At 54.5% G+C, this 24,811-nt stretch overlaps 1 protein-coding gene across 2 annotated transcripts in view; it reads left to right on the top strand.

The window, feature by feature from the left end:
* Positions 1-1,476: 1,476 nt before the first annotated feature.
* Positions 1,477-24,811, top strand: part of SEZ6L (seizure related 6 homolog like) — a 66,718-nt gene continuing 43,383 nt past the window's right edge. Inside the window, exon 1 of one of the 2 annotated variants that reach the window (XM_019486891.2) lies at positions 1,477-1,589. In XM_019486891.2, coding sequence (XP_019342436.1) covers positions 1,532-1,589 — 58 coding nt within the window. In that variant the 5' untranslated portion in view covers positions 1,477-1,531. The remainder of the gene's footprint in view (positions 1,590-24,811) is intronic. The other variant, XM_019486893.2, reaches the window with a different exon arrangement.

Raw genomic sequence — 24,811 nt, 5'->3', positions numbered from 1 at the left:
AACATCAAGTCCATGGAGGGGGGAAAGGGCAGACCCTATTACCCCCACCCCTAAGCACTCCTGTGCCCTGGAGACCTGCCCCCCATCCCCTGCAGGGGAGACGGCAGCCCCCTGACTGCCCAGCATTGGTGGCCAATGCCCTGTAACCCTGCAAAGCTACTGCATGGGCCCAAGGAGTGAGTGGTCCAGGGGAGCTGAAGCCAGAGGGGAGAAAGTGGCTGGGGTCTTGGGTGGTGACAGGAAAGGGGCAAAGGTGAAGGGAGAGGGGTGGGCGGCACTGTGCTGCTCCATAGGGGTATGGAGGATGATGGAGACCTGGCATGGAGGGGCAGGGCTGGGCTGCGCAGTGCTTCAGTGGGTGTTTGCTTAGGGGACAGGCTGTATTGGGGTGGCCGGCACAGGACAAGGCTGGGGGGGGGGGCAGAGAGGCTAGGGTTCATTCCCTTCACAAGGGAAGTGTCCAGTGGGACCGTGAACACAAGCCCGGGGACCCCGTCCCTGCTCTGTGCCAGCTGCAGCAGGTGCCTGAGAGTCTCGACTGAGGAAGGTGCAGCTCTGAGCCCCGTGCCGTGTTTCCTCCCAGCCCTTACCCCTCTCCTCCTCGCATCCAGATGAGCTCCCTGCTTCCCTGGGCTGGTGTCGGAGCTGCAGGGAGGGTCTGCAGAGGAGCATCCCCGGGGCAGGGGCAGCTGGGCCAGTGTCGGGGCTGCAGGGAGGGTCCGCAGAGGAGCATCCCTGGGGCAGGGGCAGCTGGGCCAGTGTTGGGGCTGCAGGGAGGGTCCGCAGAGGAGCATCCCCGGGGCAGGGGCTGCAGGGAGGGGTCTGGAGGGTGGTGCCGGGGGAGCTGGGCCGGTGTCGGGGGTGAGGACAGGGTCCGGAGCAGAGCATCCCCGGGGTGCAGGGAGCCAGGCCAGTGTCGGGGGTGCGGGGAGGGGTCCGGAGGGCGATGCCGGGGGACCTGGGGCGGTGTCAGGGCTGCGGGTGGGGTCCGCAGCGGAGCATCCCTTTGGTGGGGGGAGCCGGGCTGGGTGCGGGGGTGCGGGCAGGGTCTGGAGCGGAGCATCCCTGGGGCGGGGGAAGCCGGGCCGGTGTCGGGGGTGCGGGGAGGGGTCCGGAGGGCGATGCCGGGGGACCTGGGGCGGTGTCAGGGCTGCGGGGAGGGTCCGCAGCGGAGCATCCCTGGGGCGGGGGGAGCCGGGCCGGTGTCGGGGGTGCGGAGGGCGGTTCCGGGGGCCCCGGGCCGGGTGCGGAGCGGAGCGGAGCATGCCCGGGGTGCAGGGACCCGGGCCGGTGCCGGGGGTGCGGGGAGGGTGCGGAGGGCGGTGCCCGGGGCCGGGGCTGCGCTGCCAGGCTCCCTCCCCCGCAGCCCCTGCCCCTTCGCCCGCCTGCCTGCCTCCCTCCCTCCCTCCCTCCCTCCGTCCTGCCTCCGCCTCCCGCTCCCTCCCCGCGCGCTGGCACCAGCTCCGGCCCCGGCTCCGGCTCCAGCTCGGCTGCCGGCTCGGCGCAGGGAGGACGCGCCGCCCGCAGCACCATGCCGGGGCCCCGGGGGCTCGCCCTGCTCGCCCTGCTGCTGGCCGCGCCGCCCCGAGGTAGGACGGCTGGCCGGGCTCGGGGGCGGGCGGGCAGGGAGGCGCGGAGCCGGCCCCGTTCAGCACCGCGCGGCGGACAGCTCCCCGGGCCGGGCACGGCAGGGCGGGCAGGGGCCGGGGCTCCTTTGTCCCCCCGAGCAAGGCCGACATCCAGTCGTGGAGGGGGCAAAGGGCAGAGCCTATTGCCCCCAGCCCTGCCGCAGCCTGGCTCCGAGGGGCTTCGGGGGGCTCCTCCGGGGTGCGACCTGGGCCGGCTGACGGGCATGGCGGGGAGGGGATTTGGGAGCAGCCCTGCGCAGAGCATGGGAGACAGGGGTGCTCAAGGTGGCCTCTCATGTTGGTGTCAGCGTGGGAGCACAAGCGTGCCCTTTGCTCCGGCATGGAGGAGCTTGGGTTTACCTTCCCAGTCCTGATCCGGGTTGGTGAGGATGAGGGGGTTTTGCTTGCCACGCCTGCATGTCCAGTGGGGAGATCTTCGCAGGCAGGTGCTTCACCCCGGTGTTTGCACCAGGGGAAAGTTTCTTCCCCAGCTTTCCCGGGGTGTATGTCTGGCCACTAATGCTCTGTTGAGCTGGGTGTAAGTTTTGCCCCTGTACAGAGGGGGTGAGGGCCTTGCAATGGGCCCCTGGCCGCACTCACTCCATGGTGCACGGTGCAGGGATCGCAGACCTCCCTGCAGCTCTGCCCAGGGAGGTGGAAGGGAGAAGACTTGTCTTCCTGCCCGCCACCCATAGACGGGGGTCAGGATTTTGCCCTGAGAACAAGAGTGATGTGTAATAAATCACTGGGCACAAGAACACGCTGTACTGAACTCTTTGCAGCTGGCAGAGTGGGAGTTGATACGGAGTTGACCCTTTACAAACCTCAGTGAATTATGCCTGTCAAGTCCCGGACTTGTGCACCCCAGGCCGTGACGCTACCGGCAATTTGGCAGGTTTCTGTGCGCTGTGGGAGAGGTTTTCTGCTCTGCACTATGCAGAAGGCCACAGCCAATGCTCATGCCAGCTCCTTCTGGCTTCAGCCCATGAGTGAGGGCAGGGTAGGATGCACAGAGGGATCACAGGGATTTGATTGCCTGCTGGATTTCTCCACTCATTTTTGCTGTTTGGACTGGGTGATTTGAAGCCAGGCGTACCCTCCATCGCCCTGTGCCTGGCTCCCCATTGCCTGGCACCACAGGCAGTCATCTATACCAGGGCACAGCAGTTGGGAGAGAGCAGCATTCTGCTCGGCATCATTTTGTACCCACCCGCTGGCAGAAACGGTATCACAAGATGAGGTGTGGGCACCAGAGAGCCCTGCCCTCGGCTTCTGAAAGCTTGCACAGGAAAACACCGTCTGTCTGAATGCAAGGTGAATCACAATCCAGTTTGTTGCAGTGCTGCATGTGTGAACAGGAGGGAAGGAGGATGCTGGCAGGTCCTGTTTGCTCTGATAATGAGGTACAAATCTACCCTGCCTTCTACCTGACTTCACATTCGCACGGCTACCTGCATCTCTGATACTATCCTGCCAGAGTGCAGAGGGAAAGGTGCTCAGGGCTTGTGGCCTAGCTCCATACTCTGTTCCCCTGCAGAACTTCTGCAAAGCTGTGTATCGATCGTGTGGACTAGGATGATGCCCCAGGGAGCTGAGCACCCCCTGAGCTCCAGCTTGTCCATGCAAGCCAAAAGCATGCAGCGTGGCAAAGAGACGGGGGCTCCCAAAGGCATCACGTAGGCTGTTGTGGTGATGTGGACTGTTGTCCACTAGAGGATGTGATGAGACCATCAAACCTTCTTAAGGCTCCTTGCTTCCGGAGCAGGAAATGCTGAGCCACTGGGCGCGTCTACACGAGACACTTAACATGCCATAGCCTGATAACATGGGGAGGTAGCGTGCTGGGTAAAACCTGTGCAAATACACTACTGTGCAGTAGGATCAGGCTACTGCACAGTAAGCATCACTAAAAACCCGTGTGCCGGCATTACTGTGCAGTAGCGTGACTTCCTGTGCATTTACTTAGTACTTCAAGTACTAAATTAAGTGCACGGTAACTACCGCACATTAATGAAAGTGTAGATGCACCTAGATAGAGTCCCCTTTTAATGAGACACATTGCTTTCTTTGGCTTCTTGGTGTGGAGTCAGGTTAGCTGCTTAGCTTCATCACGTGCCACGGTGATAGAGAAGAAAGCTTGAGATCAATGAAATATGTCCTGCTAAAAAACAACACTGAACAGGTAAAATCTGCAACAAGTCTCTGCTGGGTTTTCTTGGCAATCAGCAGCCCTGCAAGTGGTCTCATCTCAAGAAATGAGATAATAATATATGCTTAGCTTGTCAGCAGGCTGTCCAGCCTGTGATAAAATTGGAGTGGAGTTTGTGTGGTCAGAAGGAATCAGAGGCCATGGTAACCATTTGGGTTTTTTTCTCCCTCCTAGGAAAAAAAATCAGCAGAGTCTAGTTCAATAGTTATAAAATGAAACAAGCTGCAATTACTCTTTGCCTCCTACATTACTGCCTTTGTTAACGGACAAGTGCGGCACCCGAAATTAAACTTTGCATGGAGGTGCGGATGCGGGAGAGATGCTTTTTCCTTATTTGCTTGTTTGCTTTCCAAAGGGAAGAGCTACGGTTGGCGTCCGAGCGAGCGTGCCGCTACATAGCATAAAGTTCTGATCGAGGCAAATGACGAGCAAAGCTGGATTAGCCAGTCGTGGGAGCCGTTAGTCAAGCTTTTTTTCTGGGTGCAGTAAATCAACAGGGAAACAAGCAGCCGGTGAGAGTCAGCGCATGGGGAACGTGTGCATGGGAGCAGGCGGCGGTCCCGAGAACTGTGCGCCGTGACGGAGATGTGCCCTCGCTGTGCCTGGCGTGAGTGTGTTTCAGTGCAGGGCTGAGCTGCGTGCCTGCCTCCCCCCCTTCATTACCCACGGTGAATTGTGAAAATGAATGTTATCTGTGTGATTAAGTAGTGTGCAGCTTGCCAGCCAGACTGTATCGAGCTTCCAAAGTCATTGTGTTTTACCCGGTGTGCCCTGGCAATGAGTATTATCAGTTGCGGTGGCGCTTTTCCAATAACGTTGCATTCACAATCCAAAAGTTATTTACCGGTGTGATTTTCTTTTTCAAACGTATGAAAGAGATTACTGAACAGGAAAGAAAAGAATCCAGAAAATCCTGTTACAACATACCAGCTATATGCTCATTAGCATCATGTGCAGGTACCTGCCTGGAGCAGAAGGCTTCCAGTAAATATCTCTCTAAGGAATTTAGATGGATGCTAACAGAAAAGGCAAACTCAGAGCAGCGGGGTTGGTAGACCTCCAATTTTCCAGCCTATCCAGATAGATTTACACACTTCACAGGCATAAGCAGTGGTTGCTTTGAGCAGTGAAACAGTTCTCCATCTTGAGCCACTTGAACTGCAAGACACAGGGTAGGAAGGACCACAAATGCATCCAGACTCTGGTCCAAAACACCCAGCCTGTCTCTGAAAGAGCTGGAAGCCAGAACAGCAGGCTCGATACCAGCATGCAAATGAGAAAACCAGCCTCCCACTTTGCTTCAGAGCTTCAGCAAAACAAGTGGCTTTGTAAGTGGAGCAGGGACATAATAAAACATGCATAAGATACAGGATGTGACATAACACCCGATTCAACACTGCTGTCACACCCCCGCCCCAAAGAGACGCCTGAGCATGAAAGCCCCCTTCAGCACTGTGAGTGGGGCCAAAGCCCAAGGGTGGCAACCGCTCAGAGGCAGAAATCGCACGGGGGTTGTACTGGTGGCACTGGAAGCAGGGCATGCTACATAACAAATGCGCCTCTAGCTTCCGGCCACGAAAGGGGCCCGGAGTGATTGCGTGAACTTTGCCAGGGCTTTGCACAATTACCATCGACACGGGTCATGTTCTAGGGTTGGATTGTGAAAGGGAGCTGCTTGCCCTCGCCCCCAAACCTAGCGTGCTTAGCTTAGCAGGGCAAAGGTGTCCCCCTCTGCCCTACCTGCCATCCTTGCAAACCCAGCCTGGGACGTGAGAGCAAAGGCGCAGGTCAGATGAGGGTCTGCGCTCCACTGTCTGCTCAGGAAGCATTGCATCAACTCCCCTGTCCTGAGATGCAGGCCTGAATGATGCCTCCTTCTTGTGGCACAGCTCTTCTACTTGTGGGTGCCAGAGCTGCATGGGACCCAGAGGGCTGGCTCTGTGGTGTGACCAGGGGGACTGTCCCAAACGCATGCATGTTGCTTTGCTCTGCTCTACGGAGCAGGGTGATCACATGTAGCCTCACCACTTGCAGCCAAACCTCTCAGTCCTGAAGGATGCTCCTCCTGGGATAGTGCTGTCATGCAAAGTACCTGCTGCATGAGCCGTTATGCAGCCTGTGTATTTCCAGACAGGCTTCTGGGGCAACTTTAGCAGCGGGACTTTTGGCAAGCTCAGCGCTGTGCTTTCCAGCCAAGTTCCTGCCTCACCTGGTGAGAGGCTTCATTCTTGGCTTGGAGGCATTAGCAGGTGCAAAGCAGCAAGTGGGAAGAACAGCGGGGCCTGTGCAGACGCTGGACGGTGCAGAGGACAGACCTTGGAAGCAGCAGATGTTTGCTCTAAGCCCGCGGTTACTTGGCGTGTGCCAGCACAGACATTTGAACCGAGACCCTGTGCTACCTTGGGAGCTGGGCTTGCCTGCAGAGCTGACAGGGAGGTGTGCAGGCAGCAAGATAGTGCATGGGGTGTCTTCCAAACCAGGGATGCCCACACAAGCGCCCCGATCGTTAAAAGTGTTCCTGCTACTTCAGCAACCCTGGCATAAAACATAGCAGTGTGAGAGTCCCGGCTTTGGCTCTGATGAGGGTCCCTCAGGGCATTCATAGATGTTTAATGAAGTTGTTTCTCTGTTGCTGCTTTCAGAAGAAGTTCACACCCCTGGCTGTGAATTGGCTAAAAAACCCCACCAAACCCAAACCCATTCTCCGTGACATTCGGCTGGCTGCCGAAGAGACGAAGAAGGGCAATGAACCCTGCTTCGTGGCCTCAAGCCAGACTCGGTATGTGGAAGGGTCATTTATCACTTCCGCCGACTGGAACTGAAGTTGCATTCAGCGAGCAGCGTGATTTAAAGAGCACCAGGACCGACTTTGGCAAGTTCGGGGAAAAGCATTGCAGCGAGTCAAGCAGAAGCAGCTCTAACTTCCCAGCTGGGGGTCCGAGCTTCCCAGCACGGCCTTGCTGCTGTGACGGAGCAGGGTGCTGGGTTCCCTGCTCAGAAGCAATCCCGCAGCCACCTCTATGCCAGCACGGGGAGCTTTCCTCATTCAGAGGCAAGGAAGCTGCCGGCGGATGCACACACGGTGGTGAATCACAGCGACGTGAAGCTCGTGATGGTGGAGTATTAAACGGAGCCGTGTTGCTGTCAGCGTCCGCCCCACCCCGCATCGTGGCTAGGCGGCATCGATGCGTCTGTGCTATGTCTGCTGATGTCCTGGTTTTTTATGCCTTGTGTGAATAAATGCCTCTGAGACCCGGTGAGCACTGCTCAGGGGGGGCGTGCAAGGTGTGCCCTTCCTCGTGTGCCAGGCTTGTCTCCCTGTGCCACGGGAAAGCAGCAACGCAGGACTCAAGCCACAGCTGGGGAGTGATGGAGATGTCCAGACTTACCCTGCGTGCTGATAGAGGTGTGTGTGTGGCTCCTGCATCATCGCGGTATCAAGAGAAGACCTCCTAGCCCCTGGCTCATCCTCCCCGGCTCTGAGCGCCACATCCCCCTTGCCCCCGGGCTCTGCAGCAGGGACCTGCCGTCTGCACGCTGCGGGGTGAGGAGGCATCACTAAAATGCTCTCCAGAAACCAGGCCTGTCCGGGTTGGTACCGAAGGAAATGCCCTTGCGTTCTCCATCTCTCCCTCTGCGCAGCTGGTTAACGGACAAGTTGCTAAAAATGTCCTCGCGAGGCCTCGTGGGGCCAGTCTGTTCCCGTCTCCCTCCCGCCTGGCTAAGAACCGGTCTCCCGCAACCTTGCCGTGACAAGAAAGGAGAGCCCAGGATAGACGGCCTGCTTAGCTCAAGTGGCGTGTGCCTCGGAGGGCTGAGCCATCCATTTTCACTGCTCGTGTTAAGTGAGCAGAGCCCACTCCATCAGCGAGGCTCGATAACGCTCAGCCGTTTCTCTGGGGTGCCCGTTGCCGAGACTCCATCAGGGCTAAGATTAAGAGAAGGAATAAATAATTGCCTGTAATTCAGAGCCGTTCCTCTCCTGGCCTGGCATCCTGCACCACGGTTGCAGTCTCCAAGCGTCGGAGCTGCAGGATCCTGGACTCAAATGCAATGCAAAGCAGCAGGAAACCAGGGCACAGGAGTGCTGCAGAGCGGAGGAGAGGCCTCGCCATCATTACTGTTGCACTACGCCTGGATAGCGATAGCACCGTCCGTGCCGGGAGCCCCAGGACCCTGCTCCTGCTCCTGCCCTACCCGTTCCTCCTTGTTGAGGAGATCCTCCAGGCAGAGGATGGCGGGCACGACGGCTGGGGCACAATAGAGTCCAAATTGCATGCATAATGCTCCTACCGACAGTGCCTGGAGGGGTTTCCTGTCCATGCTGAGCCGACAAGAGCTTCCCTGGTAGCCCCATGCAGAGCTGTTGAATGGTGCTGTGTCCTGGTCTGGTGGGGGTAACGGCGCCAGAGGAGTAATGATGTGGGAAGGAAACCACGAGGAATAAACACCTGACACATGCGATACCGTGCTCCGCGGGGGGAAGGATGGAGCCGAGCCAGGCCCGCTGGGACCTGCACCCCACGGCAAAAGCAGAGAGGACCGAACACAGCCTGCCTGCATGTTTTCCTAGAAGCAGCCTCCATCCATCTCCAGTCCCCAAAGCAAAGACTGGGCGGGGAGGGGGCTCGCATTGCCCTGCAATAAGGGACTTGACAAGGCCCCAAATCCAGCCAGAAACTACTCCTTGCTGGGAGAGAGGCAGCAAGGTGACTGAGCTGCTGGAGGAAAGCCAAGCTCTGATTGCCAGCGGCCGAGGAGACCCAACGTAGAGAGATTATCACTGGGGTGGGACCTTGAACCCCAACCTGCCCACCGGGCACTGCTTTGCTGGGGATACAGCCGAAAAGCAGAGCAGCCGGCAGAGAGAAACCAAGTGCGTGGCAGCACGCTTCACCGAGGCTGGCTCTCCAGGGGGGGGGTTTGGGTCCAAAAACACCAAGGTTGGCACAAGCCCGGCTGTCTCCTGGCTTACACAAGGGGTTAAAAGTGCCCGCAGCTAGTTAGGGGCTGATCCAAAACCGAGTCCCTGGAAAGGCTGCCGTGGACCCGAGCGAGAGAAGAATCAGGCCCTCGGGCGCACTGCACGGTCCAGGGGAGAAGGAAAGGAGGAAGCAAACAGAGCTCTAACGAGGGGGAAAGGCAGGCAGCGCCGGCAAGGCACAATTAAACCCCAGGTAACTAAAAGCCTGGCTCCTGGCAGCGAGAGAGAGAGAGAGAGGCGCTATGAAAGCAGCACTGAAATCAGCATTTCCATCTGAAATCAGAATGGAGAAGCCTTTATAATGTAGCCTGGTTATTAAAACTGGCTCCGGGGTGTAATTTGATATACAGAGTTTTAGCTTCCCAGGGAAGTGTGCGACTATATGTAAAGGCCGCCAGAACAATTAAAACGAGCGGATTTGATGGAAGGCAAGCGAGTGGGACTGAACACCTGAGAAGCATAATCAGCTCGGCAAAAAAAGCACTTTCTATTTTCCAATTCACATCCCTCTGCCTGACATTATGGCACATTATTTGCAAGAGCAAGTACCAGGACTCTCCAGGAGTCTATTACGCCGGGCGCCCGGACCCGGACTCCGGGACAATGCGGCTTTATAAAGTTAATGGCTGGGTAGGAAAGAGAAGTAGTCTCGGGACTTTGTCAGCAGACTTGGAGACGACGGAGTCACGTAGGCCGTGAAGGGGGTGCACAGAGGTGTTTGTCCCTGGACGCTGATGTCTGTCCTTGCACAGCTGGGCCGGTGCAAGGAGGACTGCCCGCTCCGCATGGACCAGTCACGCCAGCACCTGCATGCAAGCCCAGGCTGGAAAGCAACGTAGGGGTTGAAGCCCAGGGCTTCTCTGGCTTCCTCCCCTCGCTTTTTTAGCCAGTTGTAGAGACGATTAGGGGAGAACGATTTCTCTCTGGTAGAGGAGGGTCTGGGGGGAACGGTAGGGGAAGGCAACATGCGGTTTCTCAGTCTCCTCCCTCTCTGAGCCCTTCTCCCCTAATCATCTTGCTAAATGTCAGCAGAGGCAATTAAACAAGCCTATTTGCTGATGAGAATTTAAATGAAATTTTAATAAAATCAGGTTGCTCCCTACAGAATCCTACGTTTTCATTTTGCAAGATACTGAAACCCTGAGTGGTAAAAGTAATCTCACGTGAAGGATAAAGACCTTCCAGCGCTCTCTCAATCAACTGACGGCAGCAGGAGGCATCGCTATTCCTCTGAAAATGTGACGTAGCGGGTCTGTTCGCTTGGATACCTCAGCAAGCGCTGTTGTTTTTTGTTCCCCCAAAGAAAGGAGGATACAAAACAGAGAAGGGTTTAAATGAAAGGATGGACAGGGCTTGCACAACAGTTTGAAAACATGACGAATGTGTTTCTCCTTCAATATAAAACAGGGCTAGATACAAGTGCGTCGTCGTGTCACGGCCCGGCTGCTAGCAAAGCCGGGCAATGGGCAGGGAGGGCTCAAAAGCCTGGCAGGTAAAGGTTGCGTGCCAGGTTTTTCTAAGCACCTGCCTCTGCTAGGGGCTGTGTTGCTGAAGACAACTCGGTGATTCCCCTGCTTTGGAAGTGGCAAGCTGGCTTTTGTAATGTTGCATCCACCCATGCTTAATATGGTTGCACCTATTGCACTAAATCCACTAAACTCCTTTGTTTTCTCCAGTGATCTCTGCCCAGGATTAGTGCAATCTGTGAATGCCAGAGCAGGAAGTTAGATGTCATATAAGTATCTTGGTCATCCTGGCTTGTGCCCTGCTGTATAGCTCCACAAAGCATGCCCAGTCTGTCTCCTTCCTTCCAGGGGATGGGGAGAGGAGCCTGGCTGAGCACCACTCTGGGGCTCATGGAAGTGCAGAGCCCCGAGGGTTTGGGATGTGCATCTCACCCACCAGCAGCTCCTTTCCTTTCCCCCTCGTGGGCTGCATGCATTGCAGGGCAGGCGGGCACGGCTGAGCGTGAAAGGGAACTGGGTCTTGCACATCCCCCAGCTCTTCTGGTGGCTTTAGAAAGACCTGCTTTCTGCAGGGCTATGGCAGTGTCCAGCGAGAGCTCAGGTCCAAGAGACCTCCAAAAAACCAGCTCCATTCTCACTTTCTTACTATGATACTGAAAGCCAGGAGGCCCTGTGATTGCCATATGCCTCCGCCCCTCCTTGCTCTGTACCAGGGCGCTTCTCTCCCTCTCTCCAAATCCATGAGAAAGCCAGATTAGGGACAGCAGGTGTCAATCTGCATGGACCGACTGACAGGAGCCGGGCCTGTTTGCACCCACTGAGCATCCAGCCCCTCTTGCTGGGGGTGTTTCAGGCAGCTCGTTCTCTGCATGCATGCACGTGTGTGTACGTGTGCATGTGTGTGCGTGCATGTGCAAAGGTGGCAGTGCTCTGTGGGCGCATCTACACGAGATGTTTTAAGGCTCATTGACTCTTTAAGGCTCATTAGCCTAAATTTAAGGTGCATTAGCATCTGTGTCTACACATGCACAGCCTTAATGTGCTTTAAAAGGGTGATTTTGGGCTAATCATGCCTAAATTTGATATCCGGTATCCAATTTAGGCGTGAATAGTTAAAGCGCATTAACGCATGTGTAGACGTGTTAAAGTGCATTAACGCTCTCTGTGTGGACTGACGTGGGACTAATTTTAGTCCCACGTCAGTCCACACGCACACAATGTTAATGTGCTTTAACGCCTGCATGTGTAGATGCCTGCCTGAACCCGCTTAATGCGCATTAAATTTAGGTGCGCTTAAATGCACGTGTAGACGCGCTCTGTGTGTATCACTGCTGAAGACAATGGAAGGACACTGAGATTCATCAGCTGGGGATCTGACACATCACGGCCTAAAACCCCTGGTGCAGCTGCCTGCTTTTCTCAGCGCAGGGGTCAGTCTGTAGGCCAGGGGTTGTGGTCCTCAGACCAGGTTGTCCTTTGCTGCCCAGGGAGGGAGCATGCCCCGGGATCTCTTCTGCCTCCCTGTGATCGAAGGAGAACTCGGGCGCTTGCATCGTGAGCGGCGCAGGAGAATGCAAGCCTAACACGGCACAGAGCCTCGTTTGAGGAGCTGCATCTCCATCCCATCTAGCATCGTTGTCCTGATTCAGGAAGGCAGAGGAAGGCAAAATGCCCAGGCCAGTGGCATCCACGTGTTTGGCCTTGTTTTCTCATTGGAAAAGAAGGAGGACTGGAAGAAGTCTGTGCTTCCCTTTAAATGCCACCGAGCCCCCGAACTTTGTGAACGTGCCAGACGAAAAACCCGTTTTTGTTTTTTAAATACCAGCCACAATCAGACAACTTAGCTCCCTTCCACTCGTCATCTGTCCAGCCCATTCATGCAGCGCTTTTTAAATTGCTGTTGGACAATGTATTTGCATAGACATGTGAACCAATGAGGTCTGAAGCCCCAGTGCGTCCTAAATCGTGTATTAGATTGTGGAGTGAGGATTTTATCAATTTACTGCGAGTACAAATCAGCAGAGCAGAATTTACGAACCCATCAGAAAGTGAGGTGACAGTCTGGAATGAATCCTCCGCCTCGGGCATGCACCGTACCGCCGCAAACATTTCCCAGCAGAAATATAGCAGAGAAATAGCAGGAGCAAATGTAACGTCTAGTGCTTTTGTGTAATGCCGAGCGAACGTCTGCCGCGTCGCTGGGTAGGGGCGTGGGACTAATGTCGTTGGAAAGAAGCTATTGCATCTTGCTTCATTTTTATTCTAGAGTCAATCCCTTGCCTTGCGCGGTTATAGCAAAACCTTGCTGTGCTTCTCCGGAGGCCAAGTTTGGCCTCTCCCCAGGATGAAGTTTTGCCAATACCTGTCATTCCTTTTTTCTTTCCAAATTTAACTTTTGTACAGAAATGCCCTAGAGGGCTCTGAACAAACACAGGCAGGGCAGGAGCAGCCCAGGCTCCTTCCACACGCCCAGCCCCCTGGCAGCGTGCCTCCGGGTAGCACTCACGTGCGAGATGCCACGTGTCCTGTCCGGCCAGGGGCTGGTCCATTGCCCGTCAAGTCAATAGGAGCCTTTCCACTGACTTTAGTGGCTTCTGGTTAGGGCTGTATTGTCCGGGTCTTCTCTGTGGGGATGGCAGTGGGTCCTATCGGTGGCTGTCAGTGCTGGGGTTGGCTTGGTTGCATTTTTGGGGTTACCTGGAATCAGTGAATAGGGAAGAGCAAGTATACTGTCAAGGAGGGGCCAGTCGGTGGGTTTATACCTAAGCAGAAGGGATCTCAGGTAGGATGTCCTACTTGTCAGTCTGCCGTGGCCTCCCCTGCCTTCCCTGTGTCCTGCCCCTGTTGAGTGTATTAACTTCAATGTCCGTCTTGTGCGGGATGGTGCCAGCTGCTCCTTGTCTCCTAGGGGGTCCTGCATCATTTGCTGCATTGAAACATGGATGTATACAGCCTTCCTTCTCCAGCTGAGCAGCTGTAAATTACTGAGCCATGTGCAACACATTGTGGACCTTATTTTGGCTACGAGATTAGTGCTATTTTATGGCATGTGTAATTGTATTTGATGATAGAAATTATTGGGCATCTCAGTACCATTGGAGTGATGCTATGCAGCATGTTCTAGCTAGGTCTTTTAACCCGGGGTGTGTGTGTGTGTGTGTGTGGGGGGGGGGGGTACTTTATGCACTGCCCTGGATGGACTGGACTCCCGTTGCTCATCTTGGAGGCACGATGGTGGTGGTAATAAGCTATAGGCAGGGGTCCCAAATCCTGGAGGGGCCAAGATCACATACAAGTCTCTATTCCCCATCCTGTGAGCCACCTGCCTTGGAGGGAGAAGGTGCAGACTCCGTGCAGCCGTCTCGTGGGTGACGAGCCGGAGTTGCTGTGCCAGGCGATCACGTTGGAGCTGACACGCTAAAATCCGTGAGCCGGTTTCAATTAAAAACAAACTTTTTCCGGCTATCTGATCAGGAGGGAGAATGGCAGCTCCGCCGCTTTTGTTTCCCGTGCGCAGAGGGGACCGTGCCTGCCAGCAGTGAAATGGCTACCTTCATTGTGTAGACGGCTGTGAAGGACATACCGTCGCGTTACCCGTTGACGAACGCATCCGGGCTTTCTTAGCATTCATTAGGAAACTTGGGGAGGCAGCGAACAACAAGACGAGAAGCCCTTCCAGCTGCTATCTAATGCCATTCTTACGGCAGTGACACATGGGAGGATTAGCCTGTTTCCCTGGAGGCAACCCTTTTATTTGGCTATTTCCAGCACAAAATGCCTTTTACAGCATCTAAAGTCAGAATGACTTTCCATCCCTCTGATCAGGCCGATCAAAAGTCCCGGACAAGCTGCTACTGCCAGTAATACAGCAGCTCGCTCTCCCAGCCCCACGGAGCCTCGATTCACAGGCTGCCGCCATCTTCCCTTCCCGCTACGATCTGTCTGTGGGCAGGGAGCTGCTGCACATCTCCAGGGCAGGCGTTGAGAGGCTGAAGACTTGCACGGCTCTCATGCATGCAGACAAATTGTCATGAAGGCTGCCGGGCTCCACACTGCATCCATGAGAGCTGTCAGGGCCCTGAAAGAGAGCAGGAAAGTCCTTCCCTAGCATCTGCGCTACACTGGCTGGAGCCCTTCCTCACCTGGAATCCCTCCCTTCCATCACCCATCACTCCTGGACAGGGCTGATCCTGCCTCAGGCTGGGGTTGGACCAGATGTGACGCCTGGGAGTCCCTGCCAGGCCTGCTTCTCTATGCCTCTATGATTTCCATGATCTCCACCTCCTCTGGGAGGGAGGGAGACTGGAGCACTGACACCAGACCCCACGGAGCATCCTGGGTGCAAGGAAGGAGCTCTGAATGAGCGTGTCTACACACACTATTACACATTTGCCTAATGCATATTGAAGAGACGTAGGCACTTGTCTACACATGCATGCATAAAGCAGGTATTTATGCTAAATTGCATTAGCATATGTATAGATGCACTAATGCACATTAATGTGCATGTGCGGACTGACTTGGGACTTAAGTTAGTCCCAAGTCAATGGGCACACACCACGTTAATGCGCACTAGCTCATTTACATTTTTGCTAATGCAGTGTAGTTACTTGCACATACATTTGATACCTGCTTTATGCAGGTATTAAATTTAGGCTCGAGTAGCCTTAAATTGCCATTTTTAAGGTGCATTAAGGGTGCGCATGTGTAGACACATACCCTTAATGCACCTTAAATCAGGCTAATGTGCATTAAATGTGCAGGTGTAGATGTGCCCGACGAGGCCTACTTCCAGCCATGCCAGAAGAGAAGCCCTGATTCAGACCAGGCTCTCATGCATATGCTTGGCTAGCTCTCACGGTCTCTGAAGTGCACACGGGTTCAGTTCTGCTCCAGCCTAAAATGGGGCCCGGGTCTGGACTTTACTCCCGGGTCTGGACTTCCCTTGGGTCAGAATAGGCCTGGAGCAGGATTGGAGTCTCATCCCAACCCCTGATGGCTCACAGCTTGGGTTTCTAGGCCCCTTCCACCTGGCAGCTGGCAAGCTCATGGGTTCAATCAATTAGTACAAAGTGTCACACGTGTGAAGTGCACGCTGTCAGTCTGTGAAAGGCTGGCTCTCTCCAGCGAGCTGACTCTCAGCAAGGATGTAGCTTAAAGCAACACAATTAGCATAGCAGAAGAATGGACATTTTTGGTGCCGACAGAGAGAAAGAGAGAGAGAGAAATCACTGCTAAGGCTCAGTGCTTCGTATCTGATCAGCCGAGCTCTGTCAGGAGGGAGAAGCCGAACGTATAACAAGATGCTAAAGCTCTCCATGGCCTGAACCTCCCTGACTTCTTGCTGACAGGATGCAAAGCAAGGGTGACGGCAATTCATTATCACTCATAGGTAGAGCACCAGTGAACCATATAAATTGAATTGAGTAATGGCAAATATCATCTACTCAAGCGATTCCGATAATTCAAGATGGCTTAAACAGGCAACGTCTATGTTTTTCCACGTTTCCGCTCCGTGCACATTGAGCCAGGCAGAAGCCAGAGCCGAGCCCCTCTCCAAGTGTGCACAGGGCTGCAGCCTTGGTTTGACCATCCTAAAACCAAGGCAAGACAGTAGGCCTGGCCCTGACCCCTTACAAGGAGTAGAGCCCAGAGTTACCAGCAGCTGAAACAAAAGAGTCCCAGGGGCTCAGATGTTGGCAGATAACAGCAATACCCACCAGGATGCCCAAAGTTACTGCCCGTCTTACTGTTCTTGTGAAACCAAGGTGAACCAGGCAGCGTTCCCTGCTTGTCTCCATTCAAAGACACCTTGTATTGGTGACGTTCAATGGTGCTTGGGTATGTGTCTGCTTCCACAGCAATTGCTAACACCGCTTAAACTGCATATGCAGTCATGCCTTTGCCTGGAGGATAGAGGCTAGGATCCAGCATCCCTTCCTGGCTCAGCAGCAGGTGGGGAGGGGTTTGGATGGCTTGACTTTGAACATCCAAAGAGAGCATCTGCCAGACAAGGAAGGGGCCTGAGCCTTTGCTAGCATCCACGTTACACGTGCAAACTGGCTTTGCACTCGTTGTCACTAGCGTGTGAGGTCACAGACACGGGTGGTCAGTGCCCGGAGACGACAGGCCCACAAACGCATCACCAACACTGCTGCTCGCCCTGCCCACAAGTCTCAACTTCTCAGCACCACTGCCTGGCATGGAGGCACCTACCCAACGGACAGGGGAAAGCTATAGACAAGCGGGCTTCAGAGTAGATCTGGGCAGCCCAGGCACTAGCCAAGCAGGGGTCATTTCTCAGGCTCCTTCTTGGCTTGCAGGAGGTCCAAGTCCAAATCCAAAGGGAGGGAAGCCTGGACAGCAAGTGCTCCCAAGCCTGGCTGGGAGAGGGACTGTGTCCCAATCAGGATAGGAGCCTGCAAGCACCCCTCTATAATAGCTCGTGCCAGTCTCTGCCTGAATGCAGAAGGAGGCCTGAATCCGAGCCATAAAAACCTGCTGCCAGTGACTCTGTTCCTAGCTTTCAGCTCTGAAATGTCATTCCTAAAAGGGCCTCGTTTCAGCGCCAAGGCTCAGCCCGTCCGGTGCTGGCCCACAAACACTGTCTCTCCAGAGCGCAGCGCAGTGGCAATGCCCACGCGTGCTGTGGCGCCAGTCCCTCTGTGGGCTGAGCCCTGGCTCAAAGACGTGCCTGGAAATTTTTCCATCCCAGAGACAGCAGGATGAGCAAGCCTGGGATATTGGACATATTCCCTCTAGCCCCTGCCCACAAAACAGGAATAAGGGCACAACCAGAGAGCCAGGACTGACATCCGGGTGTCATTGCACTGTCACGGTGCAGCAGATTCAGGGCTCAGCTCTTCTAGGATCGTCCCTTGAAGGAAACATTTTCCTTGGTGCTTCAGACCAAGGCAAAGACCCCCCTACTAGGGAAGCAACAGTGTGCTAGGGACAGCAGCTTCCCCCAAGCCCCAGTATGCTGCCTACATCCCCTTCAGTCTGGATCCTGTGCTCATACATCCTGGGGTGTATTAACAGGAGCATCATCACAGGTGGGCATCAGAGCCACCTTTCTGCACCTCTCGGGCCCTTAGAGAACATGGATCGGTGTGGGCAGGTGCTGGCCACACTATTAACTGGATATCAAGCAGGAAACTCATAAAAGCAGATTTATTTCCCTAATGCATCTATTTTAATCAGAGCATGACAGCTCCAGAAATTACATTAAAAACTATTGTTACCCGATGGGAACATAAACAATATCAGCTGTGGAAAAAAAAAAAATCCAGCCAGCCCCCCCTGTTCATTATAATTTGCTGATTCATTACCTGCTGGGAAGAACGGAGTCAGGTATTTTTTCCCTGTCTTTCTCCGTCAGCAGGGTCTGTCAAAAACAAGCACGCGGGCTTGCAGGCACGCACGAGCCCTGAGCAAAAGGCATGGGTGTTTTACAGGGATGAGTCAGGAGCGTCTGACAAAACCCTTCTGCATCTTGCGTCAGAAAGCAATGCCTTTCTGGAGCGGCTGGGTCGAGAGACCTCCCTCCCGGTGCCACCGTGGGCAAGGAGTGGGGCATAAGGACTCCCTTTCTGGATGGGTTAGAAGGGCAGTGGGTTTCCCAAGAGGAGGAATCCCTTTTAATGAGGACACAGCTCATGCCACGGGCACTGGGACCTCTTCCTTGAATAGACCTGCTAGCATGAGTGCGAGGGGGTGGAGTAGAAATGGGCCCACGGGAGAAACACTTAATGGTTTCTTCAATTGCATCGACTCTGATTAACCAACACAAGCAAGCAATTATCAAATGACTCTTTTTTCCCCTCTCCCCCCTTTCCTGAGTGGCTTTTTTAACCATCCAGAGAGGGGGATGCAGGTGCTCTCCAGGGAGCCAGGCGTGCTGCCGTCTGGCCTGGGAGAAGCTCTGCAGAGCTGCCTGCCTTCCCGCCACCCTGATGGGCTCCTCTGAGCCCAGGGTGGTTAGGATCACTGGTGGTTGTAGAGGTAAAGCCCCCTGTGTTGCCTCCTCCCTAGCTGGATGCCTGCTTTTCAGTTAGCTTTCACAAGCAAGAATATAGCAATGTCCTGACACTGCATCAAAGGGGGCATCAAATGCAACCTGGCCGCCTCCAGGCCTGGCTAAACAGCAGCTATAAATGAGCCACAAAGCAGTTGGAGAGCGTCCTCCTGCCCCCCCTGAAATCCGCAGCGAAGCTGCTATCGATTAAACCAGTGCAGGATCGATGCGCCAGGGCTAATCGTGTTACTTCGAAAGCAACAGCGCTTCCCTGCCTTTCACGCCTGGCTGTGTCAGGAAGGGAAAGTGAGAAGGGAGTGGGGTTATGTCTGGTTATTTCTGGCCCAGGGAATATGAAACCAGATCGAGGATGGATCAGATAATCCTGAGTCTGATACAGGCAGCTTTGAAACACAGATACCCTTGATGTTAACAAGGTGAAAGGGAGGTGTTTTCAGGAGAGCCGTGGCCGGTGAGTCACAGAGGCATGCTGCTCTGCAACCGCGCAGGGACAGGGATGGAATAGGAAATGCCCTGGTGAGAGGCAGAGGAATCAGGTGTGGCAGGCGAGAGCACCGGCTGGGAACCAGCAGAGATGCACATGGAGATTTCATCCTCCTGGGGACCCTCGGGGCCCAGAGAACCAGTGCCGGCAGCTCAAGGGAACAAATTGGCAGTGGTCCCCAGGCTGCGGCAAAGGGGCATGTCGGCGGGTGCAGGAAAGGAGGCAATGCCAGCAGAAGGGGTGCTTGCTGGCTGGCTGGGACACAGCGAGCCAAAATGTCAATCCCCTTCCTACATGGAGCTGCATTGGCTTGCAGAAAGCCCCACAGAGGTCATTGCAAATTTGCTATTACTGGGGCTCTGGGGTGTGCTGGAGACAGTGCCCTCTGGATAAGCCCCACTTGGTGCCACTAGTGCTTCGGGACTGGCGTGGGCTCTGAGTCTCCATGTAGTTTCTCTCTTGCAAAGGTTTTGCAGCTGTTTTGTGCTTCTTGGTTGTGTTCCAGTGTATGAAACCGAAGTAACGAGGGCAGGAAGGTGCACGGCTTGCTCGCTGCCCGCAGGAGGGCACAGGACAGGAGCAGTTCTGCAAGCCACTGGGTCTCCTCTGTCTCTCTCGTGCCTCTCTCGGGAGTCACTACATCCCCATAAAATACGTATGCACAAGTACACACTCTTCTGCTCAGCTAATCCTGCCTCTCCCAAGCACTAATACACACACAGGGCAGATTTGTTCTGCAGCCTGCTGGGATAGCAGCCATGATTCGTTAAGGGGAATTTCGGGGGGGAAAACAAACACAAGCAGCATCCACAGATGCAGGGAATGCTTCTACCAGGATGACCTCAGGCTAGAAATCAGCAAGTGCTCCCAGTGGGGGACTCAGTGCAGTCGTGTTTAGCTGTATGACAGAGACGGGGCAAGCTGCACCCGTGCTCTAGGGAAAGAGGGAGATTATTTCTGCAGCATTTTAGGAGCAAGGTGGCTAAGGGCCCAGCTGGCCTTGGGATCTATTTGCACTATCTGCCCTTTTTCCCTGATCTTCTATCCATTTTCTTGGAGATGGGGGGCATTTTAGTTAGAAGGGCGCTTCATGTATGTCAGGTGCGCTCTCATGTCTGGCCTGCTGGGTGCCACACTGATGGCGATGCATTTTGCTGCTGGCACGGCTCCTGCGGTACCTGCAGCACTTCATGCCATGCCGATGGCACTTGTGAACAGTGCGTTTCTTGGAGCCCTACCAGAAATCCATTATACAATTAACTCTGGGTCTTCTGCTAATAGGAAGCAGAGGCTGTGGAAAATACCAGGTATTCAACAGCAGAGAGGAGAAGCCTGGTTTTAAATAGCAGTCTTCCAGCGAGCGGCGACTGGGCATGCTATCAGAGAGGGTGCCAAGGCACCCTGAGGGCAGGGGCACTTGTATATCACTGGGCTAAAACCAGAGGTGCCCCCAGCGGGACCCTTTCTGAGCCCTGGGAGAGCACATGCATGAGTTTTTGTGAGCATGGCTGGCAGCTGGGCTGCTGTTGATGCATGGGCCCCGTGTTGGTCCCCTGGTGCGGAGCCGAGCAGGCGGCGGGGAAGGCGCCTGCCCGTGCATGGGTGGATCTAGAATTGTGAAAAGCAGGGTGCAATGGGGAGCTGCATCCTCACATATAACACAGCCCATTTTTTCTCCAGTTAAAAACAAACTAATACACTAGGGGAGCCGGGCAGCATGAATAGACTGTCACGGGCATGAGTTCAAAAGTCTGTGACCAGGAGCAGCTCACAGACAGCACAAAGGCTCGTGGGGCTGCAGGAACATCCAGACGGTTACAAAGGAAAGAGGGTCGTTAACCTCTAGTGGAGCAAGCATGAAAGAAGGGAGCACCCCCCTGGGCCTACGCATGCTACATCCAAAGAAGCAAGCCCAGAACCGGGTGAGACCTCCCGCAAGGAACAGCGATGGTGTTTGCACGCCTGTCCGGGGAACGGCAGCATGCAGCCAAGTTGCATTGTGCAACGAAGCAGCTACTTACTGCCGCCTGCATTCCAGCCTCTTCCATTTCACTTGCTATTCTCCACAAAGAGCCTGACATTTTTGTTCCAAATGTACTTGTACCTCCATAAAGACCTATCATTATCCTTTCTAATATAATTAAGATCAACCAAATGGAATAATAAAGCATAGGTCATAAAGGCTATTACTTCCACAGGGAATACAGGGCTGCATTCATCAGCGAGATACCAGGGAGCCAGTTTAATTGTTCTAACTTTCAGAAATTGCTAATGTGCTCATAACTTGAATCCGAATGAAGAGGTCTGGGGAGGAGTCCTTTGTTTTCCAGACCTCTTCCAGAGAAGTCCTAAACCCGGAGCCTGCTGGGCACAGCTACCACTTGAGGCTGGCTGTGCCGAATGAATTCTCACCACTCCTTTAAACTCGCACAGTTCCCGGGTAATTGCTATGCTATACCATTACCGTGACAATAGAGGAATAGAAAAGCTGCGCTGGTGGGTGGAAAACTTTGTTCCCAGTTGATGAACCTTTAAACCCGCGTGTAAACAGGCCACCTCCTCTGTGCACGACCAGGTCCCAAAGTAGAGGCATCGTTTTCTTCTCTCCGTATATCTTATTCAGTTAGTGCGTATGGGGCATCTCTACCCGGCTTTTTGCCTGCCTCCAGACTAACCCGGCTAAGCACCTCTCACTCTTTGCCTCAAACAACTGAGAACATATGAACATAAGCAGTGTCAGACCATCTAGCCCAGGATCTTGTCTTCGACAGCGGCAGAAGTGGATGCTATACAGAGAAAGCATTGAACCGGATGCACCCAGAGGGATCTCTTCCCTACCCAGCACCCTCCTGGGTTACCTCCTATTCAACACCCTCCCTGAGGCATCTGTGTTGCTTAGGACCAGGCACTGGAAGGGATGGAGGTGCCAAGCTCCTGCTGTTTACAGTGACCAGGGTGGCTCAGTACTTGACAGAATTTGGCCCTTTGTGTCTGCAGTTTTGGACAGAAAACTGTCAGGAGCATTGGGCTCAGAGGGTGGTAGTCAACAGCTTGATGTCTAGTTGACAGCCGGTATCAAGTGGGTCGGTCCTGGGGCCGGTTTTGTTCAATATCTTCATCAGTGTCCTGGAAGATGGATGCAGGGCACCTTCAGCAAGTCTGCAATGACACCGAGCTGGCGGGTAGAGCAGATAAGCTGGAGGGTCAGGGTAGGCTTCAGAGAGACCTCAACAAATGAGAGGATTGGGCTGAAATGAATCTCGTGAGGTTCAGCAAGGACAAGTGCAAAGTCCTGCACTGAGGAGGGAGCGATCCCCTGCACCGGTGCAGGCGGGGGGTGACGGGCTGGGCAGCAGCTCTGCAAAGAAGGACCGGGGGGGACAGGGGACAAGAAGATGGAGAGGAGCCAGCAGTGTGTCCTTGTGCCAAGAAGGCGACCGGCATCCCGGGCTGCATCGGCAGGAGCATTGCCAGCAGATGGAGGGCAGTGATTCTTCCCTCTATATGGCACTGGGGAGGCCACATCTGGAGTCCTGTGTCCAGCTGTGTCCAGAAAGGATGTGGACACATTGGAGAGTCCAGCAGAGGGGAACAGAAATGGTTGTGGGCTGGGGGACAGGACTGGTGAGGACAGGCTGAGGGAAATGGGCTGATTGAGTCTGCAGAAGAGAAGACCGAGGGGGATTGAACAGCAGCCTTCGCCTCTCTGCAGTGGGGCTGCAAAGAGGATGGAGCTGGGCTGGTCTCAGTGGGGGCAGATGGCAGAAGGAGCAATGGGCTCAAGCTGCAGCAAGGGAAGTTGAGGTTGGATATTAGGAAAAATCTTTTTCACCAGAAGGGTAGTAAAGCACTGGACCAGGTGACCCAGAGAGGTGGTGCAGTCTCCATCCTTGGAGGTTGTAAGGCCCAGGTAGACCAAGCCTTGTCTGGGATGGTGTAGTTGGGGCTGGTCCTGCTTGGAGCAGGGGGCTGGACTGGATGTGACCTCCTGAGCCCCTTCCCAACCTCTGTTTTCTCTGAACCTATTTCTGGTTCTAACCCAGTTCATTATACTTCCCCTTCATTTTAAACACAGCTTGGAGGACCATTCATGGGAGCTGGTGGCCATCGGTTGGGAAGGGAGGAGCAGGGGGTCACAGACCTGTTGCTCCATTTTGCCAGATGTTCACAGCAAAATTCTGCCCTGAATTTGCAAGCACAGACAGTGCCATTGGTCCCTGGGGTCCCAAGCTCGTTGGTCAGTGGTCCCTTGATAACATGACACTACTCAGCACAGACCACTAAGGAGGACTGGCCTCTTGGAGACTTTTGGAGAAGCCACATTTAATGGGCTATGTGAAAGTACAAGCTGCCCACGGTGAGAAAGCCCTTTGCATTCTTCACCAGCAATGATTGCACAGTCCAGCTCTAGAAAGCTTCTGCTTTGTCCATGCTGCTCTCTGGGTCCCATTTCTCAAGCTATGGCTCACACCTGTAGCAAGCACACGTCCCCGTTTCTCATCTCCCCACATCTTTTGCCTCTGTACGACCTGGAAGCATTGGCATTCCTCTGTCAAGCTGAGCAAGCGTGCTAGCTAGGGAGCTTGCTGGTCCCATCCGGTGAGCGAGGGGGGTGAGCATGAAGCAAGCCATAAAGTACTCAAAAGAAAGACGAGAAACAGCTGCAGGTTTGCAGCGCAGGGAGGCCCGTTCCAGTCCCTTGACATCTCCAGTGATTAATGAAAATATATTTGCTAGCTGCATTAATTAAACTAAAGTGCAGTGGCTTGTCATTAAGCGCTAAGGGATCACTTGTACACAGGTTATCATCGTCCGGCAAGACACGGTGCAGAAGCAGGATTAGTTCTGCCGGGTGATAGTCAATACACAAATCACTGATGATTGACGCACTTGACGATGAATTAAGGAAAAGAGAAAAAAACAGCAGGGTTATAAATGAGTTGATGAATGAGAGAAACAGCAAGCTGGAGAGTTGGTCTCTCCTGTAATGACTGTCTCCGCACGCAGCCTAGTTTTCCCAGCTGGATAGCCTTAGCGTGAGCTATGGTCATCGCCTGCAAGAGTGTGAAACCACCCCAAATGCAGTGAGCAGCTGACGCCGTCCTGTTGGCAAGCAGGAAAGGGCAGTATTGTGCCCGTGTGCACCAGAGCTGCTGGCATTCTCCTCGTCTCAGCAGTGTTCGGGTAGGTGAGCTCGCAGGGTGTTTGCAAGATGTTTTCTTTGGTTATTTGCTGGTGTAGTGTGTGACTGGCCATCGCACTGAATCACAGAATCAGAGAAAATGGGGGTCACAGGAGGTCACATCTAGTCACCCTCCTGCTCCAAGCAGGACCAGCCCCAACTACACCATCCCAGACAAGGCTTGGTCTACCCGGGTCTGCAAAACCTCCAAGGATGGAGACTGCACCACTTCTCTGGGTGACCTGTTCCAGTGCTTCACCGCCCTCCTGGTGAGAGAGTTTTTCCTAACATCCAACCTCAACCTCCCTTGCTGCAGCTTGAGCCCATTGCTCCTTCTGCCATCTGCCCCCACTGAGACCAGTCCAGCTCCATCCTCTTTGCAACCCCCTGCAGGGAGGTGAAGGCTGCTATCCAATCCCCCTCGGTCTTCTCTTCTGCAGACTGAATCAGCCCATTTCCCTCCTCCTCTCCTCACCAGTCCTGTCCCCCAGCCCACAACCATTTTCATTACCCTCCACTGGACTCTCTCCAATGTGTCCACATCCTTTCTGCAGTGGGGGCCCACAGCTGGACACCGGACTCCAGATGTGGCCTCCCCAGTGCTGAATAGAGGGGAAGAATCACTGCCCTCAATCTGGTGCCGACGCTGCTACCCATGCAGCCTGGGATGCCGGTCGCCTTCCTGGCACCAAGGGCACACTGCTGGGTCCTGTTCAGCTTCTTGTCCCCTGTCCCCCGGTCCTTCCTTGCAGAGCTGCTGCCCAGCCCATCACCCCCAGCCTGCCCCGGTGCAGGGGATCGCTCCCTCCTCAGTGCAGGA

This window comes from Alligator mississippiensis, chromosome 10, assembly GCF_030867095.1.
Source record: "Alligator mississippiensis isolate rAllMis1 chromosome 10, rAllMis1, whole genome shotgun sequence".
NCBI lineage: Eukaryota > Metazoa > Chordata > Crocodylia > Alligatoridae > Alligator > Alligator mississippiensis.
This window is presented reverse-complemented; position numbering and strand designations above follow the sequence as displayed.